The sequence below is a fragment of the Orycteropus afer genome, unplaced genomic scaffold (genome assembly GCF_000298275.1).
Source record: "Orycteropus afer afer isolate SDZICR_OR568_19922 unplaced genomic scaffold, OryAfe1.0 scaffold00356, whole genome shotgun sequence".
NCBI classification, from domain to species: domain Eukaryota; kingdom Metazoa; phylum Chordata; class Mammalia; order Tubulidentata; family Orycteropodidae; genus Orycteropus; species Orycteropus afer.
Genome location: NW_006921943.1, coordinates 3,169,163 through 3,186,578, shown reverse-complemented (window position 1 = coordinate 3,186,578; position 17,416 = coordinate 3,169,163). Strand labels below are relative to the sequence as shown.

General features: G+C 50.0%; 1 protein-coding gene across 1 annotated transcript in view; it reads right to left on the bottom strand.

The window, feature by feature from the left end:
• The window catches only part of ZNF236 (zinc finger protein 236), a 95,827-nt gene that overhangs the window by 16,390 nt on the left and 62,021 nt on the right, over positions 1–17,416 (bottom strand). Inside the window, exons 19-25 of the mRNA XM_042782521.1 lie at positions 15,603–15,885; positions 14,742–14,845; positions 11,945–12,310; positions 10,913–11,058; positions 10,587–10,827; positions 10,003–10,182; positions 3,204–3,359 (exon numbers count right to left, since the gene is read on the bottom strand). Of these exons, the coding sequence (XP_042638455.1) occupies positions 3,204–3,359; positions 10,003–10,182; positions 10,587–10,827; positions 10,913–11,058; positions 11,945–12,310; positions 14,742–14,845; positions 15,603–15,885 (1,476 nt within the window). The remainder of the gene's footprint in view (positions 1–3,203; positions 3,360–10,002; positions 10,183–10,586; positions 10,828–10,912; positions 11,059–11,944; positions 12,311–14,741; positions 14,846–15,602; positions 15,886–17,416) is intronic.

Here is a 17,416-nt window from a genome sequence, read left to right as displayed (position 1 = left end):
GCCCCCTGCATAGACATACCTAATAGTAGTTCAGCCTGTCCACCCATCTATCCACCCATATATCCATATTTGTCTTTACTGACAATGCAGTACTGTATGTGCAAAAGGGTCTATCTTTGTTTCATGTACCTCTCCATGTCTTCCTCAATGCCAACATGCTGATCACTCACATTTGGTACATTGCCCTTCTCTTCAGCCAAATCAGTACTTGTCTCTATCTATCTAACAGTGTTCCCTACCCTACCCTCCCACCCCTGGTAACCAACAAAGAACATTGCCTTCCATATGTAAACCTTTCCTTGACTTTTTATAATAAAAGACTAATACAATATTTGTCCTTCTGTGATTGACTATTTAACTCAGCATAAGGTCCTCCAAGTTCATCCACATTATATGCCGTTTTGCAGATTCTACATTATTCTTTAGGGTTGTATGTATGCTGTTCTTGATGGCATCCCACAACTCATCTGGTTTTCGGTCACTGGTGTTCAGTGCATCAAATCTATTCTTCAGATAGTATCTCAGTTCAGGTGGGATATAATCACACTCATGGACTTGTTTTAATTATCTTCAGCTTCAACTTGAGCTTACATATGAGCAACTGATGGTCTGTTCCACCGTTAGGTCTTTGCCTTGTTTTGAATAATACAGAGCTTCTCCATTGCCTCTTTCCACAAATGTAGTTAATCTGAGTTCTGTGTGTTTCATCTGACTAGGTCGATGTGTATAGTTGCTGTTTATGTTGTTGAAAAAGGTATTTGCAATGAGTATGTCATTGGTCTTGAAAAATTCTATCATGCAATCTCTGGTATCTTTGTTATTACTGAGGCCACATTTTCTAACTACCAGTGATTCTTGTTTGTTTCCAACTATTGCATTCCAATCACAAGTAATCATCTATAACATCTTGATTGCACACTTGGTCAATTTCAGACTGCAGAAGTTCACAAAATCTTCAATTTCTTCATCTTTGGCTTTAGTGGCTGATGTGTAAATTTTAATAGACATACTATTAAATAGTCTTCCTTGTAAGCGTGTGGTTATCATCCTATCACTGACAAACACTGCACTCTGAATTTGTCATTCCTAGTATAGAAGACCACACGAAAAACTAGGTACCAAAATTTAACGTGTGAGATAATCACGCAAAAAAAAATAGGAGTGGTATATCATCTCTTACAAAACACAATGAAGAAACAAATTAGGGCAGCACAGAGAGGCTGTCTTTGATGGGCCTCCCCCGTGTGTCAGGTGCAACCCTGTGCACAATGATTGTGGGGACACTGTCCTGAGAGCCCTCCACCCCACTACTGTCTGAGATTCATTTTACAAGGAGAAACCCACCATCCCCAGCCAGAGCACAGCAAGTCCTAGAGATATGAGTAGCCACACCGAGCGCTCAGAACTCACAGGCTCCTGTTCTCCACCTCTCCATTCTGACCAGAACACCCCGACTCTGACCTAAGGAAGCCACTTCACCAGACATCATCCAGGTCTACCCAACAGCACAGAAACCACTCCATAGGAGGTAACACAGCTAGACGGCCACTGTCTTCCTCAGTCTACCAAGGACTAGCTCCTGGCCTCGGCAGAGCCTCCCTGAGGACACAGGCTTCCATGACAGACAGCGGAGTCCTGAGCACAGCCAGCTTGAACTCCCAGAGTCTCCTGAGCTGAGAGCCACCTCAGAGTGACAAGCATGTACTCTGCTCCCTCATGGGAAGTGTGTTCACATCTCAGCACGCACCAGATGGAAGGAGGGGAGGTCACACGGCCGAAGCTCGGGATTAGGGCTCTGGGAACAGCACAGCATTGCTTCCACTTTGCGTAAAGCTGCTGTGCGACGTGCAGTTCTAACAGCAAGTGATCTGCTCTGCATAGCTTACTCATTAAAGACTAAGTGATAAGCTGCCATTCCCAGCTTTCATCAATCAAAAGATAATGAAAACTTCCACTTAATTGAAAGACAGACAAAAAGTCCTCTCTTACTTCAGGTTAGTAAGTGAAAGAATGAAGTTTTATGATAGAGTTTCTTAGAGCCCCAAATTCAAGCACACAAACTGACAGAGGAAGAGCAGAGTTAGCGGGAAGTGGACACAGAGGGCCGGCAGCAGGCAGAAGTGGTGCAGAACTCATACTGGCCAGAAGCCCCGAGGGGCATCGGCCTGGCTGGCAGCTCTGTGACTTGGACAAAGCTCTTGGCAGTTGGCTCTGAGGCCACGCTGTTAGCCAACGAGAGGAGACAGGACACTGCCCCCCGGTCCTGAGTGGCCAACTGACCTGAGGTCCCACTTCGTGTCACACATGCTGCCGCGCACCAGCCACCAGGACCTCCCCCAGGGCCACCATGGCACTGTCACCCTCTACAGCCCCATTCACCCAGCATCGCCACACAGAGGTGCCCCTAGCCAGGCCACCCTCCTGCCACGTGCACTCTGGGTACCCTGACCCCTCCTATATATGCCGTCCCTGCCGCCTGTGGGTGTCTCCAGAAAGCGCCTGCACCTGCCAGCTTCTACGACCCAAAATGCAGGGGCCACAGCCACTGTGCTCAGTGTCATGCTTACTTTCCACAGCTCCCCCCCCACAGGAGACGCCACAGTATTTACTGGACAAAGGAAATGACTGTGTGAGAAAGCATTTCTACTAAGCATTAAAAAAAAAAAAAGCCTTGCTTTTCAACAAAAATCACTGAATATTAAATTTTTTCCTCCTCAAAAAATGGCCAACAAGAGTTGGAAAACAAGATAGTGAAGAGATGGATGGAATCTCAATGAGGAGTCGAGAAAACCAGACAGAGACACAGATGCTCGACTTCCTGGAGACCGTGCAGTTCCTGTGACTTGGGCCTGTGTGCTGGCCAGCAACTCACTCTGAAGCAGCAGGTACCAGAAGCCCCTGAGAGCTGTTTTCTTTCAGTTATGCTGCCCTGCTACCCGCCGGTGGCAGACAGTTCCCAGTGTAGGACAGGCAGGAAGGCCCAGTAACGGCCAAAATCACACACTGCTGTCCCTGCAAAGGTAGAATTATTAACTGGCTGAAACTCCAGAGAGCGTTCTGTTGCCTGGCATGGCACCTAAGGTACTAAGCGCTGTTGGCCTACACAGGTGTTAAGGCACACTGGAGGTCTGCCTTCTCCCGTGACTGCCAGTGGTGCCCTGGAACCATGCTTCTCAGAACCAGGCTACCCTGGAGCTGCGTACCTGAGCAGTTCAACGCTGTGCTCTGTGACAGGAGCTGGTCATTGCTTATGGTCAGGGTGGGTCCCGTGCACTGACTGCTGACCGCAGGTGCCGACAGTCGTATGCCTCCGCTGAGTTCACTGCTCCCGTTAGAACCATGCTGAATGAGGTCCTGACCTAGACGGAAAGTAGCACTGTGACTGGACACGTTCACGTACAACACGGTGTATCAGGAACAACAGCATCCGCCTCCAAGCCGCATCCCTTCATAACACAAGGCAGCCCCTGGGTCACCAACGCCCAGCTTTTGTGCAACCTGTAGTTACGGACCAGCCCTGTAAAGCCTACTGTCCTAAAAACTCAAGGTACACAAAACGGTTCTAAGACCCAACGAGCACTGCCTCATGGTGAACAACAACATGGTGTTATTCTTACGGGAGGATTACAGTAAAGATGTTTTAGTGCATCTCAAAGTGTTTAATGCTTTCTAGACACAAAAAGGAACACCATACACTAGAGATTAAGACAAACACTTGACCCACTGACGTTAGATATGAACTGGACCCAACTGCTCCAACTAACACACAAACTTGACTTAAAGACATATGAGGAACAGGATTCATCAGTCATCCCTGGACCGCCTATACATAACACACACGTGAAAATGAGACCGTGAAAGACATTTTCCTCAATGACGGCATTTCTTCATGCTGTTCGAAGTATGTCTAAAATGCTCCCTGGGAGGCTACTTTACTTCACACACACATTTTTGTTGAGTAAAACTTCCACTGAGGTGAATGCCTTCCCAAATGTGGTGGGCTGCCAGGTCTGAACTGTGTGTCAGTGCATCAAAGGAACACCTGACCCCAGCGCCAGCACCAGCAGCTCCCCCACTGGCCCCACTTCGTGGCTACAGTAGCCCTAAGCTGAACGGCTGCAACCTGTCTGCTCGCACCCCACAGAGCACTCACAGTGAGCACTCACGAGCGTGACATATTCTCACCAACCGACATGGGCTTGGGTCCCACACCTGCCTAACCCAGTTCCACCGGCTTTTATACCACTTAACCAGTAAAGAAACAAATGGCATTTGAGATAAAAACCTTCCACTTCACTAATTCAGTGAAATCCAAAGTGACTGTTCTGCAAAGACTTGATAAAGACAAGTTGCTTTAAAAAAAAAAAAAAAAACGAACAACAAAGTGCTACTAAATTTGGTGTCAGGAAGATGACAAGACAAAACCGGGGAAGGCACCAGCCAGTGAGAGCTGTGCACTCTGACCCCTTCGCTTCATCATCATCTACACCCTCGGGCCACAAGGCAGAGAGGTGCCTGAAGCGCATCATGATGGCCACTGCTCAAGTGGCCAGTGCACAATGGCCAGGGGGGTGGGCCCCACCTGACCTGGGACAGAGCTCTTTACTGACGGGCAACTGGACTGAGACACCAAGAAGACGAGGTTTATGTCTGTGCCAAGTCATGGGGAGACGTGAGACTACCTCTGCTTCTACACGCATGTGTTTGTTTTTCCATGAACACGTGGCTCCATTACTTGCTGGAAGTCTACGGAAGCAGAGACTCATCTGCGTGCTCTGGAGTCACAGGTACGTAGGGATCCACGTGTCACTGGGTAACAGCATCCCCTGAAGCCCTTGAAAAGCTCTCTGGGACTGTGCAGGACACACTGCTCCCCGGCCTCTTCCCAGGAGAGAATGCTGCCCAGTCACTGTTACCCGTCCTCAGTGCCCATAACGAGAAGTAAGGAACGAGACACAACGGGCCCCAAATATGGGCAAGCCTCATTTTGACAACTCAACATTTTCTCCTAGGATAAATCTTTAAGCCAAATTTTAAAAACAAACAAACAAAATCAGTTTTATCATCTATTGTTGTTGTTGTTAGGTGCCATCAAGTCATCTCTGACTCATAGCGACCCCAGGCACAGCAGAATGAAACCCTGCCCGGTCCTATGCCAGCACACGATCCTTGCTATGCCTGAGCCCATCGTTGCAGCCACTGTGTCCATCCATCTCGTTGAGGGCCTCACCCCTCTTCATTGACCCTCCACTTTACCAAGCATGAGATCCTTCTCCAGGGAATGCCTCCTTCTGACAACATGACCAAAGCAGGTGAGACGAAGTCTGGCCATTCTCACTTCCAAAGAAGTCTGACTGCACTTCCTCCAGGAGAGATTTGTTAGTCCTTTTAGAAGTCCATGGTACTCTTAGCATTCTTCTCCAACACTACAATTCAAAAGGATCAACTGTTCTTCGGTCTGCCTTATTCATTGTCCAGCTCTCACATGCACAAGAGGCAATTGACGAGACCATGGCTTGGGTTAGAGGCACCTTCGTCTTCAAGGAGACGTTTTTGCTTTTCGCTTGAAAGAGTCCTTTGCAGTAGATCTGCACAATGCCAGTAAGTCGTCTGATGTCTTGACTGCTACTTCTATTGGTGTCGCAGAGCCAAGTAATACGAAATCCCTGACAACTTCAATCTTTTCTCCATCCATCGTGAAACTGTTTATTGCACCAGTTGTGAGGATTTTTGTTTTCTTTACATTGAGGGATAATCCACACTGCAGACTATAGCCTTTAATCTTCATCAGTAAGTGCTTCAAGTCATCCTCACTTTCAGCAAGCAAAGTTGTGTCATCTGCATATTGCAGGTTGTTAATGAGTCTTCCTCCAATCCTGATACCACGTTCTTCTTCATGTAATCCAGCTTCTTATTATTTGCTCAGCATACAAGCTGATAATTTCCACATTCTGTGGGATCACTTTTCTTTGGAATGGCTACAAATATGGATCCCTTCCAGTCAGTTGGCCAGGCAGCTGTCTTCCAAATCTCTTGGCATAACTGAGTGAGTGCTTTCAGTGGGGCATCCATTTGTTGAAATATCTCAGTGGGTATTCCGTCAATTCCTGTAGCCTTTTTCTTTGCCAATTCCTTCAGTGCCAATACCTTCTTCCTTCAATACTATTGGTTTGGGATCATATGCTACCTCCTGAAATGGATGAAAATCGACCAATTCTTTTTGGTAGAGTGACTCTAGTAGCATAGCGCCTAAAGCACTTGACTGCTAACCAGGAGGCTGGTGGTTCAAACCCACCAGCAACTCCTTGGAAGGAAGGTTGGGCAATCTACTTCCGTAGTAATAGTGCCTCAGAAACCCAAGGAGGGGTCGCTGTGAGTCGGGTGCAACTCGACAGCACATAACAACAACAACAACAGTGACTCTGTGTATTCCTTCCATCTTCTTTTGAGGTTTCCTGTATCATTCAATATTTTGCCCACAGGATCTTTCAATATTGCAACTAGAGGCTTAAATTTTTTCTTCAGTTCTTTCAGCTTGAGAAATGCCGAGCATGTTCTTCCTTTTTTTCTCTAACTCCAGGTTTTTGCACATTTCATCATAGTAACTGGCTTTGTCTGCTCGAACTGCTCTTTGAAATCTTCTGTTCAGCTCTTTTATCTTGTCATTTATTCGATTTGCTTCAGCTACTCTAAGTTTCAGAGTCTCTTTTAACATCCATTTTAGTCTCTTTTTCCTTTCTTGACTTTTTAATGACCTCTTGCTTTCCCCATGGATGACGTTCTTGATGTCATCCCACAATTCCTCTTGTTTTCGGTCACTGGTGTCCAATGCATCAAATCTATTCTTTAAATGGTCTCTAAATTCGGGAGGGATATAATCAAGGTCGTATTTTGGCTCTCGTGGACTTGTTTTAATTGTCTGCAACTTCAACTTAACTTGCATATGAGCAGTTGATGGTCTGTTCCACAATCAGTCCCTGGACTTGTTTTGGCCAATGATACTGAACTTCTCCATCACCTCTTGCCATAGATGTAGTCAATCTGATTCATGTGCATTCCATCTGGTGAAGTCTACGTGTATAGTTGTCGCTTATGTTGTTGAATAAAGGTATTTGCAATGAATAAGTCATTGGTCTTGCAAAATTCTATCATGTGATCTCCAGAGTTATTACTATCACCAAGGCCATATTTTCCAACTACCAGTAACTCTTCTTTGTTTCCAACTTTTGCATTCCAGTCACCAGCGCTAATCAACACATCTTGATTGCATGTTCAATTTCAGACTGCAGAAGTTGGTAGAAATCTTCAATATCCTCATCTTCGGCTTTGGTGGTTGGTGCCTAAATTTGGATAATAGTAGTATTAACTCGTGTTCGTTGTAGGCACATGAATATTAAACTATCACTAACAGAGTTGTACTTCAGAACAGATCTTGAAACAGTCTTTGTGGTGATGAATCCCACACCATTCCTCTTTGTCATTCCTGGCATAGTAGATCATATGGTTGTCTTACTCAAAATGGCCAAAACCAGTCCATTTCAGCTCACTAATGCCTCGGATATCAATCTTTATGCATTCCATTCCATTTTTGACAACTTCCAGTTTTCCTAGATTCGTACTTCGTACATTCCATGTTCCAATTATTAATGGATGTTTGCAGCTGTTTCTGCTCATTCTGAGTTGTGCCACATCATCCAATGGAGGTCCCAAAAGGTTTACTCTATCCATATTGTCAAGGTCCTCTGTACTCTGAGGAGTCAGCTCTTCCCCAGTCAAATCTGGAATGCCTTCTGACCTGATGATCTCATCTTCCAGCACCATGTCAGACAATGTTTCAGGGCTGTTCATAAAGGTTTCCGTTAATGTATCAGACAGTGTTCAACTGCTATTCATAAGGTTTCCACTGGCCAATCCTTTGAGAAGTGGATGGCCTTTCCTTCTTCCAAGTCTGTCCTAGCCCGGAAGCTCCACTGAAACCTCTCCACCAGGGGGGACCCTGCTGGCATTTTGCAACACAGTGGCATAGCCTCCAGCCTCACAGCAACACTTAAGCCATCACAGGACGACAAACTGACAGACAAGTTCGTCTCCCTTAGTTGTTCCTAACCCCCTGCACCTGTCTACCTCAGACCCCAGCCTAAATATAGAGCCACACCCAAGCCAAAAGCCTCCAAGCCCTCGTCTATACTACTTTTGAATATTCTAATAAGCAGTAAAGCAATCCACTAGCCAGTAACAGGGAAACAAGACGAGAAGCAAGCCACCACCTGAATGACACATTTTTCTGAGCCCTACATCTCCACAGAGGACCTACCATAAAGCTACATGTATCAAAGGTACTAAAAAAAAGCTTCACCTGATCAACAAAGTAAATGTACTTCGATAACCCTCTTATATTTATACTGAAAGTCAGATACGTACAATGGGAACAGGGAAGCTACTGAATTACATGCAATCCAACATTCATTTTTCCTGAGTGGAAGCATCTAAAATCACTGTGGGTCACTCAAATGTAAAGCGCCCCCTAAAAGCATTTTGTTGCATTACTTACATATTTAAAGGAACTGAAACTCACCCAAAGAAAAAGAAAGGTTTTGGGCCACTCCTCCCTAACTCTTCTTCCCATTCCAATTGCACTTTTGCAGAACCTCCTCTACAACCAAGGAAGACTGCCCAGATGGGCATTCAGCAGGCCACACCCTGCTGTGCACTTCCGGAGGCGTGGCGCTCCCTCCAGCCCTGGGCCGCCCACCGCAGTATAATGTGCCCTTCCTGTTAACCACCTGTTCTGGATACCTAGTACTGCTCTGACAAGAAATTACCACCAATGGGATGGCCTTAACAAACAGGAGTTTATTCTTACAATTGGGAGGCTTTAAGTCCAAGTTCAAAGTGCCAGGCTCTAGGGGCTGCATGAAAGCCCCTCAATCTTGGGGTCCAGCTCTGTCTCTTGCTCCCGGCCCACTGGAGCTAGAGGAATTTCTTCACTCAAACAGCTGCTGGCTGCTGAGGCTAAGATGCCCCAAGGTTGACAAGGAGAAAGGCACAGTCCCAATATTACCAAACCACACAGCAGGCCATTAACTTAAGTCCATTGTAAGTCCCAAGGTTGGCAGAGCATAGCAGGCTGCTGAGCAACGACACGGCTACATCCAGGGTCCAAGCGTGCCATAGGCTAGAGACCATTCTCAAAACTTCTCCTTATGTACAGGAAGCAGACCACATACCCAAAGGCAGCTACTCAGCTGCTCACAGTAGATTCCACCATGGAGTTGAATACCAGTCTTGTCATGGGGAATACTACATTTCAGCTGTCCACCCACTCAACCAGGCCTAGCCAAATTGACACACAAACATAACCACCACACTACCTCTCTGGCTGCTGTGAGCTCAGTGGGTCATCATCTGTAAAAGCTGCTGGAACAGAGCCCAGCACAGTGCAGTGCTGTAACATTTGGTGTTAAATTAAAACACGAACCTCAGTTCACCTTGGCAATCTCAGCCAAGAGTCATGCAGGCAAAGTTCACGTTTAGGATGGGGCAACTGAGCCCAGAGCGTGCTCACAGGGCCGTGGCACAGAGGTATGGATGGCCAATGTCAAGTGAGCCACCCACTCATGTGAATTTTCTACCCATTCCTCTCCCCTCCAGGCACCACTGGATCTAGGAGATCTACCAGATCCCAGTCACATTCCAAGGGGACCAAAAGGCACAATGGGAATCCAGATGTCCTGGTACACACAGGCCAGACCAGCTGTGTTCCTTCAGCTCAGAGGAACACAAGTGGTGTCACAAAGCCACAGTTTTCTGCTCTCTGCTGTGCAAAATATTGCCACAAAGGAAAATGGACTCTGCTCAAACGGAGGGTAACCTCAAACACCCTGGGGTTCTCCCAGGTGCCTGCAAGCACTGCCTGCACGCTGAGTGCTGTGGGAGAAGCAGCACACGTGAGGGACACTGTGACTGCAGGCAGAAGGCAGTTCAAGACGCAGTGTGACTGACCCGATATCGTGAGGGTGATCTCCTGCGGGGACCCCGAGGACGACGTGGTAGAGGAGCTGGCCGCCTGAGCCAAAACCTGGCTCAGGCTGGAGTTGTTAATGGTCAAGGTAATCTCATGAGGACCGCTGGATGTGGACACGAGCCCCTGAGAGGTCATCACCTGAGAGAGGTCCTGGGTCCCTGGTCATAAGCAGAAGCAAAACAAAGGCGGGCTTGAAGAGGGGAGCTTCCTCCTGTCCTTGTCAACAGTACTTGAGTTCAGCCATCAGACAAGGAGAGAATAAATTCAGTGCACAGCAGAGAACGAGAAAGGGACAGAGACTAAGATACCCGCCTCCTGCCCCCCACCTCCCCAGTCTGAGAGGTTAGAGCCTGATGATCCAGCCCATATGAAGGGTGAGTATGTGAAGGGCTGGCCCATATGCACATGTGGACTGCGTGTCACTTCTCAGGACACTGCATTGACCTGCTGAGCTTTGTAAAGAGAAGGAAATGGCCTCATCCCGTCTTACAGCCAAACATTTGACTAAGAAGCAGGAAACTGAAATGCCAGCAGTCATAGCAAAGGAGTGCGTGGGCCTCACCACTGCTGCTGGTGGTCAGCACGGAGTCTTGTTCGGACAGCGGGCTGATGGTCAGGTTCGCCGACGTCACCGAGGGCTGCAGGGACAGGCCCGAGATGGGCTGGATGACCACGCTGGCTGGGACGGCACTGTCTGAGGTCTGGAGTGGGCCACTTTGTGGGGCCAGGCCAGGATCCCCTGTCAGCTGCTGGGCAAGCACGTTACCCTGCTGCAAAGTCTGCTGCAGGAGACTCGGGTCGATCTGCAAAGCAGGTGGACATGCAGTGAAACATCCTGTTTGCGACATGAGCTCAGTCGAGACAGGGAGCGCGAGGCAGATGGCGTACCTGTAAGGTGATGTTGTTAATGCTGGAGGCGTCGACCCCAGAGATCTGGACGTTCGGCCCGACCAAGTGGGCAGCCAGCTGCAGCTGTATGCCCTCAAGGGTGGCCAGACCCCCGTCTGCCAACGACACGGTCAAGTCCCCACCAGCTGGCCACAGAAAACGAAAAGCAGAGACAGAGCTCTTCAATCCAAGAGTCAGTTCATTCTCAGGGACAGCGTTTCAGTATGTCCTTCTCAGCCCATCAATACCATGCAGTGATGATCACTGGCTTCCACATCACGCTCCCCACATGCACTGCCCACTTCCATCGTGAAACCCACCCTTGGACACTGAAAATACCACCGTCCATTTCACACGTTATCAGAGAAGCTGGCCTACAGACATTAAATGGACCAGCTCAAGGTTTAAAGCAACAAGTAGCAGCGAATCCTTGCCCCATGCCCCAGGCACTTCACTGGGAGGAAAACCCCGTGGGTCCCTAGGTCTGATCCAGCACGGACACAGGGAAGGAACAGGCCGGGGCAGCGCTCCCTTCAGAGGACGTGAGCCAGGCCAGTCCGCAGCAGCAGCACAGAGGCAACCAGCAGGGAGTCGCCCTGCAGGCCAACGGTGAGGACCAGCGGGGAGCCGGCTTCACAGGGTAGTGTCACCCTCGAAGGGTCCTCCGCAAGGGAAGAAGGCCACCCAGGATGTCTGAGAGCTACCAGACAGCTTCTACGATTGTCCGTAAAAACGCCAAACACTCAACTAGCAAAAACATAAGGCTCTCCAGCCACTGTGTGTCCCGAGGGCAGAGAGCAGACCAGGCTTTATCAACAGGGGGTTTCTTCGTAAATCCCACAGCTCACGCTCAGTTTGTGAAAATGGCTCCAGAACATGGCTTCAATCCAACCCCAGAAGGCAGACCCAGGCTCGTGTGAGCCGACACCACGGGCCGAGGAAGGCCAGTGGAGGAAGACGTCTGCCCGGCTGTCCTCTGGGAGGGCCGAAACCCCACAGAAGCACCGCGGGCGGCGCCAGCCCCTCACTCACCAGACACGGAGGCGGGGAGAATGGCCTGGCCCACAAGTCCCTGCTGAAGCAGGTTCTGCTCCAACTGGCCCGCGAGGACGGAGCTGTTCATGATGAACACGCCGGGGTCGGCGGAGGAGGGGCTGAGCAGGCTCCCGGCGGGCAGGCCCTCGGGGGAGCCCCGCGCCGCCGCCCGCCGCGCCCTCCGAGGGTCTGGCTTGTAGTGCAGCTGCAGGTGCGTCTTCCTGCGCCCCGAGGTGCGGAAGCGCAGCTCGCAGTGCGGGCACTTGAAGGGCTTGGCGCCTGTGTGCAAACGCATGTGCACCTTCAGGCTGCCCTTGGTGGAGAAGGCGTTGCTGCACACGTGGCAGCTGAAGAGCTTCTGACCTGCGGAAGGAGACGGGCTCAGGCGCTGCGCCGGGCGGCGCCCTGCGTGCGCGGAGCCCTGCGTGCGCGGAGCCCTGCGTGCGCGGAGCCCTGCGTGCGCGGAGCCCTGCGTGCGCGGAGCCCTGCGTGCGCGGCCACGAGGACCGACGCCTCAGTGCGCCTGCGAGGCCGAGAACGCCTCCCAGCTGGGGGCTGACCCGCGCGTGGGAGAGCACGGCGCCCTGCTTCAGCTTTCACAACACCTGCGTGTTTGCACTTGTAACCGTACTGAACCCTGACTGGTTCTGGGTGGACACTGACCCGCTCACAGAGAGCTGGGCATTCCCGCCGCTGGTCAGTGTGAAGTTTCCCCAAGGTCAGGTTAGCGTTTCAGCAGCGCTATGCTGCCCCTGCCAAAGGAGGGCGCTCAAGCGTACGCCCGCACAGAGGGCGGTGTGTCAAGTGAAACGGGGTCAGGAGCAGGGCACGAGTCTACCTCAGCACCAGGTCCGCAGGCACTCGGTTCCTGGAAGGATCACAGGTCTAGGAACGGCCACACAGTCCCAACTTCCCCATGCCCAGTGCCACCAACCCACACACAGCTTTGAGGAGTCTCCAGAAGTAGATAAAGGTCCTGGTTTCCACTTCCCTCTATGGAACCTTTGCAGAACAATGGCTGACAGTGTCCTCATGATGCCAGGCAGGGCCGGTGAAGCCACTGTCCTCATGGGTCACTGGACCCTCCAAGCAGAGACACAGCCTCACAGGTCTTTCCAGGGATACCTTCCGGTCTATTCCACACTCCTGTGAGCCTAGCCCAGGCTCCAACCCCAGCAGACAAAGTTAGTATTCAAATTAACTTTTCACTAAGATTATCCTCTCTACTGCCCACTCTGTGGTCACACCTACATTCCAAGAACTGCCAGAACTAACCAATCTGTCCTGGAACAAGTGCGGCCGGCCTGGTCCTCAGAATCGAGAATGGCCAGACCTCATCTCACCTACTTTGGTCATGTTGTCAGAGGGAAGCAGTCCCTGGAGAAGGGTAACTGGGAGGAAAACCCCGTGGGTCCCTAGGTCTGATCCAGCACAGACCACAGGGAAGGCACAGGCTGGGGCACAGGCTTGGTTCAAGTAGAGGGTCAATGGAGAGAAGACCCTCAGTGAGACCGACTGACACAGTGGCTGCTATGACGGGCTCAGGCACCGCAAGGACTGTGAGGCTGACGCAGGGCCAGGCCGTGTTTGGTTGCACTGTGCACAGGGCTGCTGTGAGTCAGCCTCAATGGCAGCTGTGGAGCACCATGCTCGGCAGACGGGGCTGCCCCAGGCTCCGATCCCAGCAGACACGGAAGTTTGGTGTGCTGAGCACAGCTAGTGCCCACCTTCCTTGGCACCCGCCGGGTCAGACATCCCTGCAGACCCTGGGGACACAAAGGTAAAGGAGGCCTGACCCTTCACTTTTCGTGGCAACGTGAGGGAGCCACGCAGGAGCCTAATGAGGCAGCCAGAGCAAATGACATAACAGAGCCCCAGGACAACCCTGGGGTGAATGCTTGTTTAGTTTGAGTACTAACTCATCAGGAAAGAACAACGGGGCTTCACACGAATGGGTCAAATCCAGCTGTACTCTTCAGTTCAACTCTGCTTGTGACCAAAAAGGGAGACCATCAACTGAATTATTGTCCTAATCACTGAAATCCTGACAACAGCAAGGCTAATGTCCTGACAGTCTGTAAGTGACTTCAACGTCCTAATGCATTGAAACTCCTGCTGAGGAGGTACTGTTCTCAGCCCAGGTTTACACATGAAGAAATGGAGGCTCACAGAAGGAAGCTGCCCGAGAGCAGGCAGTTTAGAAGGAGAGTTGGGAGGACATAGATGCAGGCCGAGGTCCAGGGCCTGCACCCTTCGCCATGCAGCCACACTGTGCAGGATTCAAGAGGCAGGTCCTGCTCTACCCAGTGTCGTTACCCTTGGGCTCCTCCAATTAGAGGAAGAAGAGCACAACGCCATGTGTTCCTTCCTCTCTGTGTAAGATAAACTAACTAAGGTCACTTCCCAATTCCTGTGATTGGAGTGGCTAAGCCCTGATACAAACCTCAACACAGGGATTCCCTCTGGTCTGTATGAGGCTAAGAGGCACCTTCTTAACAAAAGTATTACATGTCAGTATGAAAATGAGACAACCTAGAACCCAACGATGAGAACTAATCACTTTCCTAGCCATCACATAGACCATCCACCCTGCCAAGAGTCAAAGGCCATTTCTTTGTGGTTGCAAATTTGGATATATTCTGTCATGTGGAAGTGTTTATGTCTGTATGACAGGAACCAAGATAGGCAAAGTCTGTCAGTCTTCCCATAGCACCCCTGCTGAGGGGAGTGCCTGCTGCTCACCCGTGTGGGTCTTCACATAGCACCCCTGCTGAGGGGAGGGGCTGCTGCTCACCTGTGTGGGTCTTCACGTGGCAGTCAAGTGTGGACTTCACCGTGAAGCTCTTTCCACATTCATCACACTTGTATGGCTTTTCTCCGGTGTGGATTCGAACATGCCTAGCCAAAAAGCATTGGAGTTTCAGAACTTTCTTGTCCCATGCAGGAGCACTCATAACAACTGCGTAGCCTGTCACTGGACTGGGAGCGTCCCCAGGAGCGGGACTTGCAATGCCCACACCTAGGCTCACCATGTCGGTCCCTGGGCTCCTGACAGAGACCAGTGGGCCAACGGGGAGGTGCACCTGACCTGTGAGCACACGCAGCTCAGCACCACATTACGTTCCACAAACCACTCACACATTTTCAGTTGTGCTGTGTATGTGTGTGTTTTGTAACTGCCACCACCATCGCATAGAAATAGCACAAGCAATGCACCAGGAAAACATGCATAATTCACATGCTATAGGAACTCAAACAACAGCGTCTGGAATTACACGGCTTTACACAGCTGCCCTCGTCAGATGCCTCTGGGCTGACACCGCCTCACGGCACCCCCATGTGTGCAGAACGCTGCTCCCTGGGGTTTCCAGGGCTGGGACCTTTAGAAAGCAGATCTCTAGGCCTGTCTTCCCAGTAGCCTCTGATTGGGTTCAAACCACCAACCTTTGGGCTGGTTGAGCACTGAACTGTTTCCCCACCCAGGGACTCCTGTTTAAAACCAACCATCCACATCAACGCTCAGCCACCTGCATGGCCTGTGGGTCAGACGCTACTGCGGGCACTCAGTTCCTCAGGACGGTGAGAACCACCAAGGGAGCACACACGTGTCCCCCAGTGGCCCGTCCTGGCCCTGAGCCCTGGTGGCACCTCTCACCTAACCAGATCGCTGGGCTTCTTAAAGCTTTTGGGGCAGTGGGGGCAGCAGTTGGCGTATTTAGGCTCTGCTTCAAGCTCAGCCTGCTTGTCCTTCATTTCACTGATGCGGTCCTTCTCTGCGGCCGACTGGACGAGAACCTTTTCCGAGACAGTGGCGCTCTCCCTCGGCCGAATTTTGGCTAATTGAGCCGTTTCTTCCTCTGTGAAGGTGATGACCTCGGGCCGAGATTTTCTGGATGCGCCCCTCTCAGGACATTCCTCCTCTTCCTCCACGAACACCTCTAGACAGAACACACCATGCCGGGTAAGTTCCAATTCTACAGGAAGTAGGACACACTAACAAAACTCCTCATTCCTGGCATACCCCTAAATGAAACAACCAACCTTCAAATAAAGATACTGATTCTAAGTGAAACAAGTTAATAGCGTGATTATACTGAAACACAGGACAACCAAAACCAAACCTCCTGACATCGAGTCAATTCTGATTCTCAGTGACTCTACAGGAGAGAGTGGAACTGCCCCGTAGGGTTTCCAAGGCTGTCAGTCTTTACAGAAGCAGACTGTCACGTCTTTCTCCCACAGTGGCTACTGGTTTTGAATCACCAATTTTTTGGTTAGCAGCTGAGTACTTTAAGCACTGTACCACCAGGGTCCCCTATTTTCTAGCATACCTCTAGATAGAATTTTCAATGTCCAAATAAAAACCCTGATTACCAGCATAACTCCCAATAAATCATATGACATTCTAATAAAAAATCCTAATGTCTAACAAAACAAATACAGTGCACTCCCAAGTTACAAATGAGACCCCCCATTCCTAAGTCGTCTTTAAGTCAGATCTGTAAGCAAGCCAAACAATTATAGTCGGCTCATTTAGCATCAGGCTCCAAGGTCTGTCTCAGTCCCTAGAGTGTATTTTACCTTTCTATGTGTGTAACACTTACGAGACACTTCTAGCTACACTAAGACATCTGAAACATGATACAGCATAGTAACACAGGAATAATAAATGTGCCTACAGTAATGAACTAGAGAGAGAATCTGTGAGAGTGTGCGTGGAGGGAGGGGGTACACAGTACTTTAAAAAAACTAAAACCCTTCAGACAGAAAAAAGGTCCATCAGCAACAGCCTAACGCTTTCCCAGGGATGGTGCGTCCCTCCCTCTCCGATCGCCTTATTTTTCTCGGTTTATTCTTGATCGTGGTCATCTTGCTTTCTTTGGTGCGTCATCAGCACTGGCATTGGATTTACACTTTGGAGGCACGGTTACAAGGGTAAATAAGAGAAAAATTCAAGCCAAACACCAAGTTACACATTCAACACAGTATTGACAACAATGTGATCTGAACTCAAAAGGGGTACTGTGTTCTCCTTCCTTGACCAACAAGCCATGAAGTCGGCAATGTAAACCTCAAAGAGTAGTGTGTGTGTGAGTTGTTATGAACCATAGGATTTAACTCTGATTTTTAATACACGAGGCATCATGGCAGTCCGTTCTGAAGTCTGAGCTGTCCAAAGGGTACATGGCTTCCTCTGGGGACTTCCTATAATTCCACACAAGGAGCTAAGGCGAAAATGAGTAACTGCACTGCGTTACATTTAAGATGGCGGATGACAAGTGTCCTTCCTGCACCCCAGCTCCCACTGGAAACAAGCAAGTTCATTGGAAAGAGTGTGTACAAAGCGAGGGCGGGGCTGCTGGCACTGGGAGACGCTGCCCGGTGTCAGCCCAGCAGGGACTGCAGGAGAGGGGGCAGTTGGCACAGGGAGACGCTGCCCGATGTGAGCCCAGAGGGGACTGCAGGAGA